Source organism: Oncorhynchus kisutch, linkage group LG29 (assembly GCF_002021735.2).
Source record: "Oncorhynchus kisutch isolate 150728-3 linkage group LG29, Okis_V2, whole genome shotgun sequence".
In the NCBI taxonomy this organism is placed as follows: domain Eukaryota; kingdom Metazoa; phylum Chordata; class Actinopteri; order Salmoniformes; family Salmonidae; genus Oncorhynchus; species Oncorhynchus kisutch.
This window is the reverse complement of record NC_034202.2, coordinates 17,059,279-17,077,466: the sequence shown is the minus strand read 5'-3', so window position 1 is coordinate 17,077,466 and position 18,188 is coordinate 17,059,279. Positions and strand designations below refer to the sequence as shown.

The 18,188-nt window shown below is 41.9% G+C and overlaps 2 protein-coding genes across 4 annotated transcripts in view; both read right to left on the bottom strand.

Moving 5' to 3' along the window:
* LOC109873522 (RIMS-binding protein 2) overlaps window positions 1–4,139 on the bottom strand; it is a 102,585-nt gene extending 98,446 nt beyond the window's left edge. Inside the window, exons 1-2 of one of the 3 annotated variants that reach the window (XM_031809502.1) lie at window positions 3,785–4,139; window positions 3,499–3,641 (exon numbers count right to left, since the gene is read on the bottom strand). In XM_031809502.1, the coding sequence (XP_031665362.1) occupies window positions 3,499–3,627 (129 nt within the window). In that variant the 5' untranslated portion in view covers window positions 3,628–3,641; window positions 3,785–4,139. Of the gene's footprint in view, window positions 1–1,896; window positions 2,251–3,498; window positions 3,642–3,784 lie in introns of those variants that run through there. The other 2 variants (XM_031809504.1, XM_031809505.1) reach the window with 2 other exon arrangements.
* Window positions 4,140–8,460: 4,321 nt separating this feature from the next.
* LOC109874335 (syntaxin-2) lies at window positions 8,461–14,254 on the bottom strand. Its single transcript, XM_020466196.2, has 11 exons — window positions 13,958–14,254; window positions 13,140–13,229; window positions 12,828–12,927; window positions 12,179–12,253; window positions 10,923–10,996; window positions 10,718–10,826; window positions 10,291–10,364; window positions 9,990–10,127; window positions 9,711–9,821; window positions 9,054–9,158; window positions 8,461–8,716 (listed from the first exon to the last, which is right to left on the bottom strand). Exons 1-10 carry the CDS (start codon window positions 13,985–13,987, stop codon window positions 9,054–9,056), a joined length of 906 nt encoding a protein of 301 aa, XP_020321785.1. The 5' UTR covers window positions 13,988–14,254; the 3' UTR covers window positions 8,461–8,716.
* Between the last annotated feature and the right edge of the window lie 3,934 nt (window positions 14,255–18,188).

The following is an 18,188-nucleotide window of genomic DNA, read 5'->3' as shown; positions in this document are numbered from 1 at the left end:
GGCTAATCCTATATAACTACTGCTGCACAGAACTGTTCTATTCATATACTGGCCATACTGTCTTCACACTCCATTATAAACACTACATGACCAAAAGTATGTGGGCACCTGCTTGTCGAACATCTCATTCCAAAATCATGGGCATTAATATGGAGTTGGTTCCCCCTTTGCTGCTATAACAGCCTCCACAATTTCTGGGAAGGGCTCAGGGCTCTGTGCAGGCCAGTCGAGTTCTTCCACACCAATCTCGACAAACAATTTCTGTATGGACCTCGCTTTGTTCACGGAGGCATTGTCATGCTGAAACAGGAAAGGGCCATCTTCCCCAAACTGTTGCCACAAAGTTAGAAGCACCGAACTTTCTAGAATTTCATTGTATGTTGTAGCGTTAAGATTTCCCTTCACTGGAACTAAGGGGCCTACCTCGAATGATGAAAAGCGGCCCCAGACCATTATTCCTCCTCCAAACTGTTTTTATTGTTGTATTTTATCCCCTTTTTCTCCCTAATTTCATGACATCCAATTGCGATCTTCTCTCATCGCTGCTCGGGCGAGACTAAGATCAAGTCCTGCGTCCCCCAAAATATGACCCACCAAACCGCGGTTCTTACCACCCGCCCACTTAACCCAAAAGCCAGCCGCACCAATGTGTCTGAGGAAACACCGTTCGACTGACAACTGCTAGAGTGCGATGAGCCAAGTAAACGCTGGGTCAATTGTATGCCGCCCTATGGGACTCCTGGGTATGGCCAGTTGTGACACAACCTGGGATTGAACCCGGGTCTGTAGTGATGCCTCAAGCACTGCGATGCAGTGCCTTAGACCTCTGTGCCACTCTGGAGGCCTCCACCAAACTTTACAGTTGGCACTATGCATTCAGGCAGGTAGCGTTCTTCTGGCATCTGCCAAACCCAGATTCATCCGTCAGACTGCCAGATGGTGAAGCGTGATTCATCACTCGAGAGAAAGCATTTCCACTGCTTCAGAGTCCAATGACAGCAAGCTTCACACCGCTCCAGCCGACACTTGGCATTGCGCACGGTGATCTTAGGCTTGTGTGCGGCTGCTCAGCCATGGAAACCCATTTCATGAAGCTCCCTACGAACAGTTCTTGTGCCGACATTGCTTCCAGAGGAAGTTTGGAACTCGGTAGTGAGTGTTGCAACTGACGACAGACGACAGACGATTTTTACGCGCTAGGCGCTTCTGCACTTGGCGGTCCCGTTCTGTGTGCTTGTGTGGCCTATCACTTCGCGGCTGAGCCGTTGTTGCTCCTAGACGTTTCCACTTCACAATAACAGCACTTACAGTTGACCGGGGCAGAAATATGACTAGCTGACTTGTTGGAAAGGTGGCATCCTATGACAGTGCCACGTTGAAAGTCACTGAGCTCTTCAGTAACACCATTCTACTGCCAATGGTTGTCTATGGAGATTGTATGGCTGTGTGTTCAATTTTATACACCTGTCAGCAACGGGTGTGGCTGAAATAGCCGAATCCCCTAATTTGAAGGGGTGTCCACATATTTATTTGTGTACAGTGTACATACTGTATATATTTATATTCCGGACTCTGACATTACCCGCGATGATATTTCTTAATTGATTTATTTTTCAGATTTGTGTGTATTGTTTTGTACTGTTATGTATAAATGCACTGTTGGAGTTAGAAACATAAGCATTTCGCTGTGCCTGCGATAACATCTGCAAAATATGTGACCAATACATTTTGATTCTGATTTGTGTGTGTGCGTGTGTTTAGTGTAACCAAGCATGTATATGCCTATGCTTTTTCAGAAATGTGTATTCTGCATTTTGCTAAGGAATATGGCAATAACAATTCCCGCTGAGACAGTGGCACAACACTAGTGGTGCAGAGGGTAAAAAAGCTCCATACCTCAAAGGCAGTTCCCCCTTTGTGTCAAAACGACTGTATCCTCCCTCTCATCACCGGCTGGCAGGGCTGACACCCCAGTGGTGTGTGTGTGTGCCTACGAGTGTGTGCAGCGTGAGCGTTCCGCAGGCTTAATGGTTGTTCCAGTCTGCAGCTTGTAGCCGAACGGAGAGCCAAAAGACAGACAGTTGAGAGAGCCTCTCAGCCCTCTCAGAGGAAAACTCAAGCAACAACACACCCTCCAAGAGTCAGATACACACTAGTGCTCTCTAACACACACACCATTTCTGTCACTTGCTTGTGTTCCCGCTCTCTCTCGCGCTCTCTTCTCCTTAGTAGCTCTCTCAGGTTCTCTACCACGACACTCACTATCTCCCTCCCTCCCTCCCTCACCTACTCTACTTCTCCATCTCTCTTTCTCTCGCTCCCTTCCCTCTCTCACAGATGCACGCACATGCTCAGTGCAGTCCACATCCCTCCTCTTCATCCCAGTCACAAGAATTCACAGACACAAACCCACTGAAGTGTGTGAGCATTCATATCATTGGCCTGTGTAAATGATTGCATCATGGATGAGCGTTTCCTTTACACGCATCTCCTACCTGCAGCCGTCCCTGAGCAGCCCTCACACCCGTCTCGCTCTCACCATCTCTCTCTCTCTTTCTAAAACAGAGAAATGCATGACCTGAGCCCACTGCGTCAATGGATTCCTCCCCTGGTACACGTAACCTTGCTCAATGCTCCTTTTTCAATCCTCTTAGCCATGATTCATCATCCTTTCTCCCCTCCCATTCAAACACTGACATAGATCCCTCACTTTTTAATCTCAATTCCTTTATGCATTTATTTTCTTAACTGCTACGTAACCTCTAAAAGACACTTATACTAAAGTACTGGAGGACAAGGACCAATGGAAAAACCAAAACCCCCAGGACAGACCAATCAAAACTAACTGTCACATTGACAGACCAATAAGCATCAGTGCCCTCTCAGCCCTCCCCAATCCCAGATCATACCTCTAAAAGCAGTGGTGTTTTTAGGGAGATTATAAAATAACAGCTGCAGGTATTGGTTAGCAGATCTCTATGTACAGGGATGGAGAGGGAGAGGAAAAAACTCAATCTCCTCCATTATGTTGCCTAGCAACACCAACTGCTTTGAGTGTACACACTTTCTCTCTGTCCTTAGATACAGTTCTTTATAAGCCAGTTGGTTTTCAGGCATAATGCAAAACCTAGGTGGGATTGGACAGCCAAAATCTAACCACTCCCTTCAAAATGTAAATGAGTCTGAGGAAGCAAGGTGCCATTTGACAAGACATTCTGGCCACACCCACTAAAGATGCTAATAACACGTCAACATGGATTTCACCCTTTTTCTTCCTCTGATTGGTGAATCCAGACACTGCTTTTTACCATAGAGTCATTGGTGTTTTCAGAGAACTATGCTGTCCTCTCCTGGACACATTGACAATTGATTTATAGTACAACATATGAACAGATGGAACAAGGATATTCATACAATTTGGGTTATACAGAAAAGGTAACATAAAAGATCAAGCAAGGTCAGAAGGCCAAAAGTGAGCTCACGTGGGTGGAACCTTACCTTCCCTTGGACCTGCAGGTGATGGGAGTTCCTGGCAGCGATGATTGACAGCTGTCTCTGGATCCACAGCAGCTCTGAGTGAGACTGTCTCAGAAGCTCCTCAATGTCACTTGACCTATGACCTCGCATGATGTCCTGGCAGTCTGGCGCACACACACATCGTAAATCACAAAGAGACACAGAGATGGATGCTGTGAGAAAAGAAAAACACGCAGACACACTACAAATGTAGACTTTGTGTATTTAAAAACATACTCATGCTCACACATATGCACACTGTACTCACATTACAAACACAATACGGCTTCATCCCTGGATTAGGTGTAAATCCAATGACCTGGTGCTCAAGCCTTTCACCTCCCTGTAATACAGATACCTGTCCATAGTTTACCAGTGCTGCTGCCATGCATCCAGAGCTCCCTGGCTATCCCCACAACAGGCCGCTTCTGCTGCTCGCTGCGCCCACTCATTGACTGACTGACTGTGTATGCGTGTGTGTGTGTGTGTGTGTGTGTACAGAGACAGAGGCAGGCTGGGATTATTAATGTGTTCTCCAGTCCATTACATAAGAGGGAGCAGGGGGATTATGGTATCACAGCACTACAATGACAGGAGGAGCCGCTGGAGCCAGGTCAGCTTTTATCAGCCACAACTAAATCTTCCTCTCCATACTTCCGCTCTGCACCTGTCCTCCTCCTTCCATCCAGTCACTGTCATTAGCCATCACAAACACAATTGTATGGTGACTGATGGGGTTAAGTGGGTTAAATAAGCAATTAGGCCCGAGGGAGTGTGGTATATTTAAGCAATAAGACACGAGGTGTGATATATTGCCAATATAGTGCAGAGTGCCTGGACACAGCCCTTAGCCGTGTTGTATTGGCCATATACCACAAACCCCAGAGGTGTCTTACTGCTATTATAAACTGGTTACCAACGTAATTAGAGCATTAAAAATAAATGTTTTGTCATACCCATGGTATACGGTCTGATATACCATGGCTTTCAACCAATCAGCATTTAGGGCTTGAACCATCCGGTTTATAATGACCATTAATTACATTGGTATATAATAATAGCAATAAGGCAGCTTGGGGGGGTTGTGGTATGTGGGCAATTTACCACGGCTCAGGGTTGTATACCACACCTCCTCGTGCCTTATTGCTTAAGTATACCATGGCTAAGGGTTGTTCTTAGGCACAACTCTAATACTGCTTAGATCCCGGGGAGAATTATACAGATTAGGCTACAAAAACCCCAGGAAACATGATGATATGGAAGATTCTCACGCAGGTTTTATATAATCAGTACTCAGATGCTCCTTGGCTTAATCTCAAAATAATGGTTTATTTTATTGTTGATAATAGACTACGGTTCTCTACAATAGCTGTTCGAAATGAGAAATGTAATTTATCTGCCTAAATGCTAAAGTACTGTATTTATTGTGGTCAGCACCTTTTTTCCCACTACCACAAGGACAACACTATCACAATTTCTGAGAATATTCATTCCAGGGCCTAACTTCGATTGATTGTACAGATAACACTGAAATAGTGCTCTTATTCATTCACATTCACATCCTCAGACGTTCCCATGAACTTTTTTTCTCTCCAGCTGGTGGGGTTTCTTACAGCAAGGCTTTAACCTACCTGGTGAAAAAGCAAACATCAGTCTATGCATTCACCCCATTAGTCATTTAGAACATTTCCATGTTCTAATTTCTCACTGAATAATGACATTCTATCATTTGACTCTTTAGCCTAGAATAGATGCCAATATTTTGTGGCTTTAAAAAAAGGTGCCTTAGAGGAGAGCTGTCATGTTATCCCAAACCAAAGCAGACTGCCTTCCCTTTAAACCTTGAACATGCACGCACACACACACACTGCACACTCGTGCATGCACGCAAACACACATACTCTGCCAAATTCACACACCTCACAGCTTCTTAATGACTCACCCTGGAGAGCTTTTGTATTGCTGCAGGAAGAAGAAGAAACAGAGAGCTTGGGGTTGTTTTCAAACGGCAGGAAATGAAATGCGTACCTCATTACATTTCAAATTAGTCCCCATGTTATGCCTGCTGAACACGACCATGGTCTATTGTTGTAGGCATGAGAAATGAATGTCCCCACTGCAACCCACCCCTTGCCCCCTCACAACCCACCAATTAGCACTTGTGTTGTTATTTATAGGCAGGATTTTCACAAAATAGAAAAAACAATGATACCTACCCCTGAGTCATGTATATTTTGATTCTACATTTAGATAATAAGAATGGAAAAGCAATGATGTTCATACATACACCACATATACAAAAGCATGTGGACACCCCTTCAAATTAGTAGATTTGTCTATTTCAGCCACACCATTTAATTTGTTTTATTTTATTTAACTAGGCAAGTCAGTTAAGAACAAATTCTTATTTTCAATGACAGCCTAGGAACAGTGGGTTAACTGCCTGTTCAGGGGCAGAATGACAGATTTGTACCTTGTCAGCTCGGGGATTTGAACTTGCAACCTTTCGGTTACTTGTCCAATGCTCATACAAATAATTACCTCAGAGGATGGATTCCCATGTTTTTTCAAATTGTCTTACCTCAGTGGTAATCAACTCTTTTTCACTATAGTCTCTCCTCCCTTCTTTGCTGCAGATGACCCGACATTCCTTGGCAGTGTATTCTTTTGATATCAGTTGGTCTGGTCCTCCTTAGTCATGTAATAAAGGCAGCTGTGTGGCAGAAAGGGCAAATGTAAGAGGATGTAGTGTGCAGATCACTGCGTGTATCCAGCTAAATACAAATGAGTGAATATTTGCATGTCTGAATGTGTCGTGCCTCCAGAGATAACACAGCAGGTTCAGTAGTTTCCATGGTTCCTATGGTGTGTGTTGGTACGTGCTAATGCAGGAGATTCTCATTAGATCTGTATTCTTGAAACACAGCCCAATGTGTTGTCTTTCTCATCCCAGCATTGTTGCACCCGGCGCTGCTTGCTGTGTGGCCATATGGCACATATACAGCAGCAGAAGCGAGGGATGAGAAAATGAGAAAAGGAAAACAGTGACTAGAGGGGAATTTCACCTGTGATCGTAGCCGTTAGAGAAACTGCCCCGATGCCAGTATCACCAGAACTCATTTCAGGTCATAGTCATCGTGATCCCTACTGACATCTTCTACAATATCAAAAGTATAGACATGGGCTGTAACAACATTCAGTACAACACACTGGAACAAGTGGCACTTTCAATTATTGTTCATAACACCATGTCCTATTGAAAGCAGAAAGGTTAAACACCTTAAAATTACAAGGATATAGAATGAGTATAGGTCTAATGAGGTGGGATCTATAAATAGGCACTAGACTTAGCTGCGCAGGTTCTGGCTGTGTCCGTCTCTCCTGGTGAGGACTGCAACACTATAAATACCAGTGGAGGCTGGTGGGAGGAGCTATAGGACAGGCTCATTGTAAATGGAATAAAAGGAAGAGTCAAACATATGGTTTCATTTATTCCATTCCAGCCATTACAAGGAGCCTGTCCTATCGCTCCTCCCACCAGCCTCCACAGATAAATACCCTCTCTCCTCCTGTAAGTGTGTTTGGATACATGGGCTAGAGCTGCTGATACCTCTACTACAGAGAGCGAGGAGGTAAGGGAGATGGTTGTAATATAGTGTAAAAGCCAGGACAGGAGCCAGAATGGATAATTGTTCAGCTCCTTTGATTCTTCAGTGACCAACAGAAAAACAGCTTTTCATTGAGGCAGAAGGAGTTGTTAAAGTAAAACAAGGATGAGTAGCAATATCAACCTCACTTTGCTCAAAACATGTTCAAATTAAAGAATTTGATTTCAATGAAACAGCAGGATTGACATGAACTATTACAGGAAAGCTTTTTTTTTACAGTGCTTTATTTTTGCTCTCTCTTGGTTGGCTATCATAGATACTTTTGAAGTGAAAGAACATTGAAAGAGACACTTTACATAATCAGCTGGATTCACTTTAGACAAGTGATGTCATATCTTGCAGACTTGGACAGTGCTGTGGGTAACTTAGTCATTTGTTGTAAGGCACTTGATGAAAACCACAGGCATAATAAAGTGCGTCCTGACACCAGTCCCACCTTCCTAAATTAATTCTGACAATTGCAACACTTAAATTACATCCACTGTGCTCAATAGCTAGTGTGAGCTTAGTGTTTTATGTATGGAAATATAATATTTTAAACAGGTGCAGTAGTACAATATGATGTTTGTCTCAACTCCGCAAGCACTCAGTCAGCAATGTCATATCAAGTTCATTATCACAGCTGTTAACAAAATACAGCACAAATAAATAACGAGTAACAGCAGATACATGTTCAGGTGACTATAAAAAATAAATTCTACAAAAGTTGAAAATATACATTTGCAATGTTCAGTGGTGTAAAGATATTTGATAAAGCTCGAAATGTAATAAGAGGCACAAAGAAACAGTCAAACATTCATTGATAGAACACATCTTCAAGTAGGGAGTACATCCAACCAATTCAGGAGAGGGAATACAAACAAACATGTAACTGGGATTTACTGATGCCATTTCAAAGAATACCAGAGGTTATAAGTAAACTGAGTGTAGGCTCTGTATCTATTCTCATGGATACCGGAAATCTCCAAAAGGATAGTCAAACAAGGACAATTCTCCCTTGCGGGGACATTTCCCAGGTCCCTACAAAATGACAAAGGCTATTTTAGGCTAAAGTTTAGGGTTAGAATTAAGGATAGGAGTTTGGAGAAATAGATTTTAGGTCTCCACAAGGATAGTAAAACATATGCTGTGTGTATGTGTGTTTGTCAAAAGTGCATAGTGCATGTCTGGTTGAAAAGGTTTAGAAGTGAAAAAGGAGATTCAGCACCACCCTCTGGTTGATACTGCAGGTGCAGAGTTGTCTTCTTCCTCTGAAATGCGCAGCAGAAACTCCTCATTGGAGCTTTTACTCACTCCATGAGAGAGGAATCACTTCACCCAGCAAGGCATTAGTGGTCATGGTAGATATTTCAGATGGAAGAATGAGGTTGAGACTGATCATATATTGATCGTTTTTGTTTAAGGTTGTTTTTTTGAGGGGGGGGGCTTGGACAAATCACTATGAGACACTCAACCCCATAATAATGGCTAAAACGATGACACTAACAACCCCACCAATAGCAAGATAAAGCGTTTTCTGTGAAAAAGAAGAGCTGTCCAGGAAAAGGAGTGGGGAACAAAAGGAAAATTGAATCAGCTGCATTGTCCAAATACATAGTATACAGTCTCATTAAAAAAAGCAATGAATTAAGAACTAAAAGATAAATGTAAAAAAAGGAAAGTTCAGGGCCCTTACTTCCTATAGCCCACAGGCCAGGGGTGGACAGTCTTACGTATAAGTTGCCATAGTAATAAACCGGTCAGTATTTGACTAACGGGACTGCATTTAGAGAGTTAAATGCAAACTGCTATAGGACATGACAGTATTTGTCTACGTGTGTGTTAAATCAGGACAGACAGTGTTTGTCTGTGTAGATCAGTAGTAATTACCTAAGGCTGTGCGGTTGAGGGCAGTTTTAGACCCAGAGACAAACCAACGATAAGTGCGATTACAGCAAGCAGGATCACCACGACTATGGCAATTATGACATACTTCTGCCAAAACAAACAAGAAGCACAATGTTAGGCTTTATGTCAAAATAGTGTGTACTAGGCCAAACATACATTAATACAAATAATTGTCTGTTTTAATTGAAAGTCACATTTATTTCCAACGGTCATTACATGTAAACAGCACAAACATCACACAAACAGAGGCAAGGGCCATGGCTAACATTTCACAGTTTGTACACTTCTACAGGCAGTTTCAATAGCAGTTCTGTGCTTAACCTATCGGGAAGCTCTATGGTGTGATACCATCTTCCCTTCATCAAATGTGACGCTAGGCTCCTGAGAGATTAGGTTCTCGGTGATAAATCTAATAAAAGCTTCAGGCGTGCGACATTAGCTTCACAGCGTTACAAATGATTGGCTGACCTTGAACGGGACATTAGCTTCATTCACAGTGCTAACTTGAATGGCATGTTCAGTGGCAGCAGGACAAGCTATGGTTATAGTGGCTCATTTGACAGCAGTGGGTTTTGGTTCGTTGGGGACGGCGGTGGTGTTGCTCTTGAAAAGGCTGGGGAAACGGGGGAAAAGTCTTACCCTGCGCGCCGCTTTCTGGTACCGCACTGCCTTCTTGGTTTCCACTTTGGCCACGCCGATGTACTCTGCTGCACTGCTCACGTTCTTCTCTATGTTGTTGATCATCTCCCCCTATTGGACACACAGATCACAATACAGGTTTTCCAGGGGATCTTTGAAACCATATTTAAATTCGTATATGCTTATTACATTGACAAAATGTGATTATATAGGATAGAGGATTTATACACAAAGCAGTTTTGTTCCAAGTCATTTTTCCCTTTGTGACATCCATCTCACCTGAGTCTCCACCAGCATGGCCATGTCAATAAACATCTCGTGGAGCTCCCTGATGCTGGACTCCAGGCGGATGATGTCCTTATGGCGAGACTCGATCTCATTCAGAGCCTGGCGCGTGATCTGGGAGTCGGAGATGATCTGTACAGGGAGGAAGTAGTACAGGAGGAGACATTTATGAGCAAAATAATCCACAAAGCTGTAACCGTGTAGAAGGAAATGAGTGCAAGAATTCAATTCACTTTTACATCTCTTGATTTATTTGTGTAAAGTGATACATGTGTTCTAAGAATATGCCACTCACATCAGAAGTGAAGATGGCAGGATTTTCACTGTGCAGAATCTCCTCTAGCTCCTCATCAGTGGTCACTTTCCCAGCTTCAAGAAAGAAAAATTGGAAAACTCATTTCACAAATTAACTACAAGGGCTCACTAACAGCAGACCAGTTACTAAAGAGCACACCTCCTGTTTCTCTGGTCACCTGACTACATATATTGCAACCCCTCCCCCAGACAACCCTGAAAACCGTTGCTAAGGCAGCACTAAACACAGGTGTCTCCTGTTGCAAGCTCCCCTTTCTGTAATCTTAGGGCGTGGCCAGGGTATACCTCCCCCTCTCAGAACACTCCTGTTTGCTGATAAAGATGTACAGCACACAGAAAACAGGTGACTGTCTAGGCTAAGAAGGTAATAATGTTTCTCTCTCTGTGCGCGCAAACCCAGCACTCACTGATCTCCATCTGTCTCTGAATCCGTCCTTTGCACCTCTCCCTGAAGGACATCTGGGTCTCGTTGTACACCGTCATGACATCCACAAACCAGCGCATCAGATTTGTGTGCTGAAGGTGGGGAGACAAACGGCACACACAGAGAACTCCATTAGGGTCTACGTCTGAAACAAATGTATTGTAGTTAACATGTGGTCCAGTTCTGACCTGGTTTGTCTGGATGCGCTGGTCCACAGAGGCTGTGTTCGCATTCTCATCCTCAGGCAGGCTGTCCTGCATGGCTGCCAACACAAAGCAAGGCCCGGTCAGCATGACGCAATATACACCGAGTGTACAAAACATTAGGGCCACCTTCCTAATATTGAGTTTCACCCCCTTTTACCCTCAGAACAGCCGCCAGGGCACGGAATCTACAAGGTCTCAAAAGCATTCCATAGGGATGCTGGCCCATGTTGACTCCAATGCTTCCCACAGTTGTGTCAAGTTGGCTGGATGTCCTTTGGGTGGTGGACCATTCTTGATTCACACAGGAAATTGTTGAGTGTGAAAAACCCAGCTGTGTTGCAGTTCTTGACTTACTCAAACTGGTGTGCCTGGCACCTACTAACATCCCCCGTTCAAATATTTTGTCTTGCACATTCACCCTAAATGACACATACAAAATGTCTCAATTGCATCAAGGGTTCTTTAACCTGTCTCCTCCCCTTCATCTACAATGATTGATGTGGATTTAACAGGCAACATCAATAAGAGATCATAGCTTTCATCTGGTCAGTCTTTTCCTGGAAAGAGCAGGTGTTCCTAATGTTTTTAACACTCAGTGTATTACCTAATGCACACACACATACTGTATGCATCAATACATTACTTAAACTCCAAACATACACTTGCATATGAAAGCAAACAATTAGTCCAACTTACAAATGTATGCATAATCCTAACATATTCCCATACATGCAGAGGCAGTTAAGACACACACCTCTACATACAGATATCTTATCTATAATTGTTAGCAGTGGGGGTCATACTATTCCAGCCATGTGTTTACCTATGACCAGGTGTGCAGTAGTAGCTTTCCTGTACATACAACTAATTTGCAAGTCAAATCTCCCTTATAAACTAAACTCCCTCTGAATTGAGGGAAGTGTTCCCAAACTCATTATATAGTTCTCTCTAGTTCTCCCACTTACATATTATTTCATTCATACCCTACCTTACAGTCTAACTGATTTATTATGAACTCACTTTTGAACACACACCTTCCTAATATTGAGTTTCACCGCTTTGCCCTCAGAACAGCCGTCAGGGCACGGAATCTACAAGGTCTCAAAAGCATTCCATAGGGATGCTAGCCCATGTTGACTCCAATGCTTCCCACAGTTGTGTCAAGTTGGCTGGATGTCCTTTGGGTGGTGGACCATTCTTGATACACACAGGAAATTGTTGATTTATTATGAACTCACTTTTTAACTTGGCCCGCACTGTGTTGGCATTCCTCTTGATTTCATTGGTGAGCTGCTCCAGTTCATCTTTGGTGCCTGAAGGGAGAAACATGGAGACAGCACATCAAAGGCAGCGAGTGACTGGTCAGAGGTGCCAATTGAAGTCACTACATGCTGCCTTTTACAACTGTTCTGGGAACATCTATAATCTGTTGGTGGCATATTGACCTGGCCTTCCACCACAGTGCTGTATAATATTAATATCATTCAGTCCAATGCAGGCTATTCTGTTGGAGCCATCGTAGAGAATAAAATGTTCATGCCTAGATATGACTACAGATTTCTCAATGTGAAATCGACATCCATTTCCATCAGAAAACATATGAAGCATTTAAGCAATAAAAAAAAAAAAGACTCAGCAGCCAAAGGTTGTCTGGCACTTCCTTAATCCAGTAATAACAGATGACTATTAGAGGAAATGGGCAGGCTGGTTGGGCTGGAGTTATAGGCATGTTTCCTGCCTGGCTCATTTGTATTTAATATGTGACATTTCCAGACTGGACAACATCCTGGAGAGGAACTATTTTCATTAAAATGTGGTTTTCCTGTACTTTTCACATTTTAAGACAATTTGTGTGAATGTGTGCAGATGTGAAGAGGCCATACTCACTCTCCTCAGGGTTGGGGGCAGAGAGGATAGCGCTGTGTTTCTTCACCACTTCATCTACCTGGGAAGAGATCTTATCGATGAGGCGTCGCACCTCCCCCACCTTCCAAACAACATGTCGCATTAGTTTACACACAACAGAGGCTTTTATAATCAAAACATTGTATTACCCTCACTGAGGGTTACAGTGACATTTGAAAGGAATCAACAGTCAGCAAGAAACAGAATACATTTTAACACACATTGGCTAGACTTTGGCAAACAGAGCTAGAGAAGACGCTTGACTATGCAAACTTAAAGCTCCAAGTAGACTACCTGTTTCAAGAAGTCATCCCTGTGGGAATTGTTATCCACTGTGATGGTGCCATCATCATCATCCACATTAAAAGGGTTATTGTTGCTGTTCTGTGAAAATAATTGTCTGATCAGTGGAAGGCCTCTGTAACCAAAGAAAATACTAGGCCTGCCATGCCAATTACATGTTATTTCAGCACCCCATTGTGAAAAATTAACTGCACAGTCCTACCATTGTGAAGTGTAATGCCAGAGGGAGAATAAAATAATTCCTAAAATATAACGTTACTCACATTAGAATAGCCTTAGTTAAAGCTATAAAATGTTAAAAATATGTTTTATTTTAAAAGGACCTTTGGAGTCATGGGCATCAATAACCTTGACCAACTCATTTATAGGTACAAGAAACACGACAGTTCATAATAAATTAAATGTAACATTGACAATAGTAGCTAGGTGTAGGCCCTCATTACACGAACCTACCTGGCTGGCACACGGATTAAAAGGCTAACACACATATACATATATATATATATATATATATATAGAGAGAGAGAGAGATAGTTATCGTACAGTACACCTGTTGCCATCGAAGAAACCGACAATACCAATAGTTCCCTAATTTTATGCTAAAGTTCAATAAAGCCTACAGCGACTGTACTGTAACAGACAAGAGTCGTAGTTGACTCGAAATGACTCGACAGAAACAATTCACATTTTCATGAAGAATTTAACTGAAACTTAAAGTGAGAAGGAAAAAGAAACGCAAAGCAGACGTCCTAGTTTCTAGATGGAAATAACTAGTTAACATTTCTATTCTCTCCGATAGTGATACTCACCGCTGTCAAATCGCCCAGGCGGTCCCTCATCACGCCCTTCAACAACTAATTTGTTCAAAACATGTGAAAACGACTTTGCTAAAGCTCCGTAAGTAGACTTAAATACCATATAAATTCCTCTCTTGTTAAAATGTTCACGATAATAGTAAACCGTTATTCATTTTAGCAGTTTGTCGATTTAAAAAATAGTTCGCATTCAACAAAAAAGCGCTTTTCAGAGACCCGCGAGACGTTTGGCCACGCCTGCATGAGTGGAGTTCTATTACCTACCTGACGTCAACAGCAGTGAACTCTACAGGTGACTATAGGGGGTGATAAGTGCCAGAATTAAGCCTCGTGACGCTACCAATACCTCTCATCAAGTCACCAAACATCTTTTTTCAAAGTGCCAACGACGCGTTCACATCACGTGACACGACACGTCATGTACAAGTAGTGTTTAGTAGTGTTCATGTGGTGTAATGTGGCACTGACACAGAAAGTGTCAGTTTGCTTGTAAGTTTATTATGAAAGATCTTACAATATGTCACATGTTAGTTGAAGTGTCTGTTTTGTTCATTATTAAAGATCTCACCATGAGCGCCTTACAAACGTCTACATGTACATGATTTTGTAAAAAATATTTTTAATTGCCAGAGTAACCTAATCAATTTCATTTGTCGATTTAGCTAAAATAGGCATATCACCCCAATACACAAATTATTAGGCTAGTTGATATCGCAGCAAGTCACCATTACTGTGTAGATATGCCTATTTCTCAGATCAATACAGACACAAGAGCCTTTTTGTTAGAGGTAGCCCTACTCAGAAATAAGAGGTAGCGTAGGTCTCCAGCGGCACATAAAAAAATTTGCTCGGAACTCTGCAATCTTTGACTTCTGACTTTAGTGTATTCAATACAACTGGGAACTCTGGAAAAAAAGCTCAGACTAGGATTTTTTTTGTTTTGAAGGGTCATCCAACTCGAAATTCCAATTCATGTCTTCTTTCTCTGACCTGAAAATCACCGATGTCAATCTACTTTCACATATTGTTTGTACACTCTGATGGCAATCATAGACTGAAAATTGTAATTATGGTGTGTGCAATAGAGAGTAGGTGGGTGCTGTGTGAATGGGAGGTTCTGCATGTCACTTGTTTTCAACAGGCAGTCAGTCTCAGAAGGGGGACTCGAAGAAGGAGACTGCAAAGTCCAGGCGCTGCTGCTCTATTTGTTTTGAGTGTTTGCAGTGCTAGTGTTTTTAGCTAATCTGTGCAACTCACATTATATGCCCAGTATGATAGTTTTCTTGCTCTTTCTTAGCAGATAATGACAACATGACAACAACAGAAGCTTATGTAGTGAAAAGTTGGGAGGGTGGTTGTTAATGGAGGACATCAGGAGGATCCATGTCTGGGTGTTAGGCAGAGCTCCTAGGTCCTGGAGAACAGGAGCAGAGTAAAGGGAACAGGGTAGGAGACAGACGTAAACAAGCAAACACACAGGTTACAGGTTTATCAGGTATGTAAAAATACAGTTATTGAATTATTGAATTTAAATGTTTGATTAGACATGCAATAATGTTATTGGCAGACAGAAAAGAAAGGATACCTGTCTGTAATGTTTTATGTCAGAGGGTTGATGAGGGAGGTAAGGGATGGTCGCTGGAAAAGATGATGAGATGAGAGAAACTCCAAGGTGGTGTCATGACCACTGGAGTTATACACCTTAACCGTACCTACATGGAAGCAGCTGTTACATGACCCAGTGGTTAGCCTTGAGATTGGCTATTTGGAGAAACCCCTGGTCCAGTGTTGGTACTGCTGTTGTTGCCCACCACGAGGAGGCAAATGCAAACAGTTATCATCTAAGGTTTTATATTCACCTTAACGGATGGTGACCCCAGCTAGGAGCAAAAGAGCAGCAAGGTTTCCCAGGTCTGCTTTCCTTTTGTCCTTCTTCCAAGCCAAATAATTAACCCGGATAATTAACCCGCACTTGGTCCCCTTGAATCTCCTCCGGTGATTCTCCTTCTGTTTCTCCTGCGTCTTGTCCATCTTCAGTCTCACCTTGATTGATAACAGAAATTAATGCAATTATATTTCATAATATTACAAATACATCTCTTATATATCTCTTGGAAGGCCAGAAAATAAATTAACAGTGGACAAGAACATTTACCTGGTCTAAAACCTCCAGCCCATGCCTAAAGGTGGTCCTCGAAGGCGTTCTGATCTGGGTCGACAACTTCCACCACATCAGGTGGAGTTTCGGTGATCTCAAAGTACGTCATACATAAATAGCAATAGACAAACACTTGTTTTTTATACCACGGTATATGCAATAATTGTATATACAATTGCATTGTTTATCTCAGTTAACAGCTGTGATTCCTGTCCGTAGAGCAGGCAATAGGGTGAGTACTCTGGAGGCCTGGATGCTGCTGTTGTATGCAAAGATAATTACATTTAGATTGTCCTCCCACCATTCCTGGTACCCGTCAAGATACTTGCCCATCCAAACCTGGAGTTCATCCAAACCTGGAGTCACCATATATGACACATTCACATTATAAATAACTCACTGTAGTATCTATGTCAATTTCGGGAAGAAAAGAAACTCTAAATTACTGGAGCCCTATGCAAAACAATGCTACAACAACTACATTATTAATCACTAACATGTAAGCTAACATTGACTGAAACTAACTAGCCTAGAGCTAACTAACACTTAGCCAAGCTAAATTTGGTTAGCATCAAGCTAGCGAACTGTTAAATGCTATTTTCGTACAAATATTAACACTAACACAATTTATTGTGACATCAAATATTTCCATATATTACCAAAAGTAAACTGAGCCTTTGCTCATACAAAATAAAAAATAATTGGATCTAAAACATTGTTGAAAAAAATACAGAAAGTTCGGACACCCTCTTAATCCCTTCTCTTACATGTAAACCATTAGCAACCTAGCCAAACTCCATTACTTACAATGGGGAAAATACCAAACAGTTTTTCACTCAGCTAAAATTCCTTTCAATTGCCTTCAAACATCACCAAAGTCATGGACTATGTAATTACTGTGCCTTGCAAAAGTATTCATCCCCTTGGCGTTTTTCCTCTTTTGTTGTAATTGAAATGGATTTTTATTGGATTTCATGTAATGGACCTACATAAAATAGTCCAAATTGGTGAAGTGAAATGAAAAAAATAACTTAATTCAAAAAAAAAAAAACGGAAAAGTAGTGAGTGCATATAAATTCACGCCCTTTGCTATGAAGCTCCTAAATAAGATCTAGTGCAACCAAATACCTTCAGAAGTCACATAATTAGTTAAAAAAAAGTCCACCTGTGTGCAATCTAAGTGTCACATGATCTCAGTATATATACACCTGTTCTGAATTGAACCTCCATTTTGTTCGCGCGTTTTCTTCAGTAATCCATAGGCTCAAACTCAAAGTTCAAGTTCATAGAAACATGTCAAACGATGTTTATATTCATTCCTCGGGTTTTTTTTAGCCTAAATAACTGATAATATTTCAACCGGACAATAACGTCATCAATATAAAAGGTAAACAAGAAAGGCGTGCTCTCTGTCTCATGCATAAAAAAAGCTCTGGGCCACTGCAGTGTCCACTCATTCAGACTGCTCTTACTCCCTCATTTTTCAGAATACAAGCCTGAAACATTTTCTAAAGACTGTTGACATCTAGTGGAAGGCATCGGAACTGCAATTTGAGTCCGAAGTCAATGGATACTGTATTTGGCATTGAATAGAAAACTACAACAACAACAACAAAAATCCTACATCCTGGATGGATTTGTCTCAGGTTTGTCAAATCAGTTCTGATATACTCACAGACACTATTTTAACAGTTTTGGAAACTTTAGAGTGTTTTCTATCCAAATCTACAATTTGCATGCATATCCTGTCTTCTGGGCCTGAGTAGAAGGCAGTTTAATCTGGGCATGCTTTTCATCCAAAATTCCAAATGCTGCCCCCTACCCTAGAGGAGTTAATTGAACAGGAGAAGAGGATGTGGTTGCTTGTGGAGGGAGAGCAGTGTCGTGGTGAGTAGAACAGCTACAATGATGCTGATTGGTTGCTCTGGCTCATCACTTCTTGACTAAAAGAAAGATAGATTTAGAAATTAGTTTGACCTTGCCATAGTTCAACAGCTGAAAAGCTTTCATTAACATACTCTCAGAGATAGCAAGACATTCTGTATTCACTGAATGAAGTAGCCTATC

Coding starts and splice junctions, on each gene's coding strand:
- LOC109874335 (XM_020466196.2), bottom strand. CDS start 13,987: ATGAGGGACCGCCTGGGCGATTTGACAGCG. Junction 10,365..10,717: donor TCAGAGACAGATGGAGATCA/GTGAGTGCTGGG, acceptor TCTTTCTTGAAG/CTGGGAAAGTGACCACTGAT. Junction 10,128..10,290: donor CTGCCATCTTCACTTCTGAT/GTGAGTGGCATA, acceptor CTCCCTGTACAG/ATCATCTCCGACTCCCAGAT.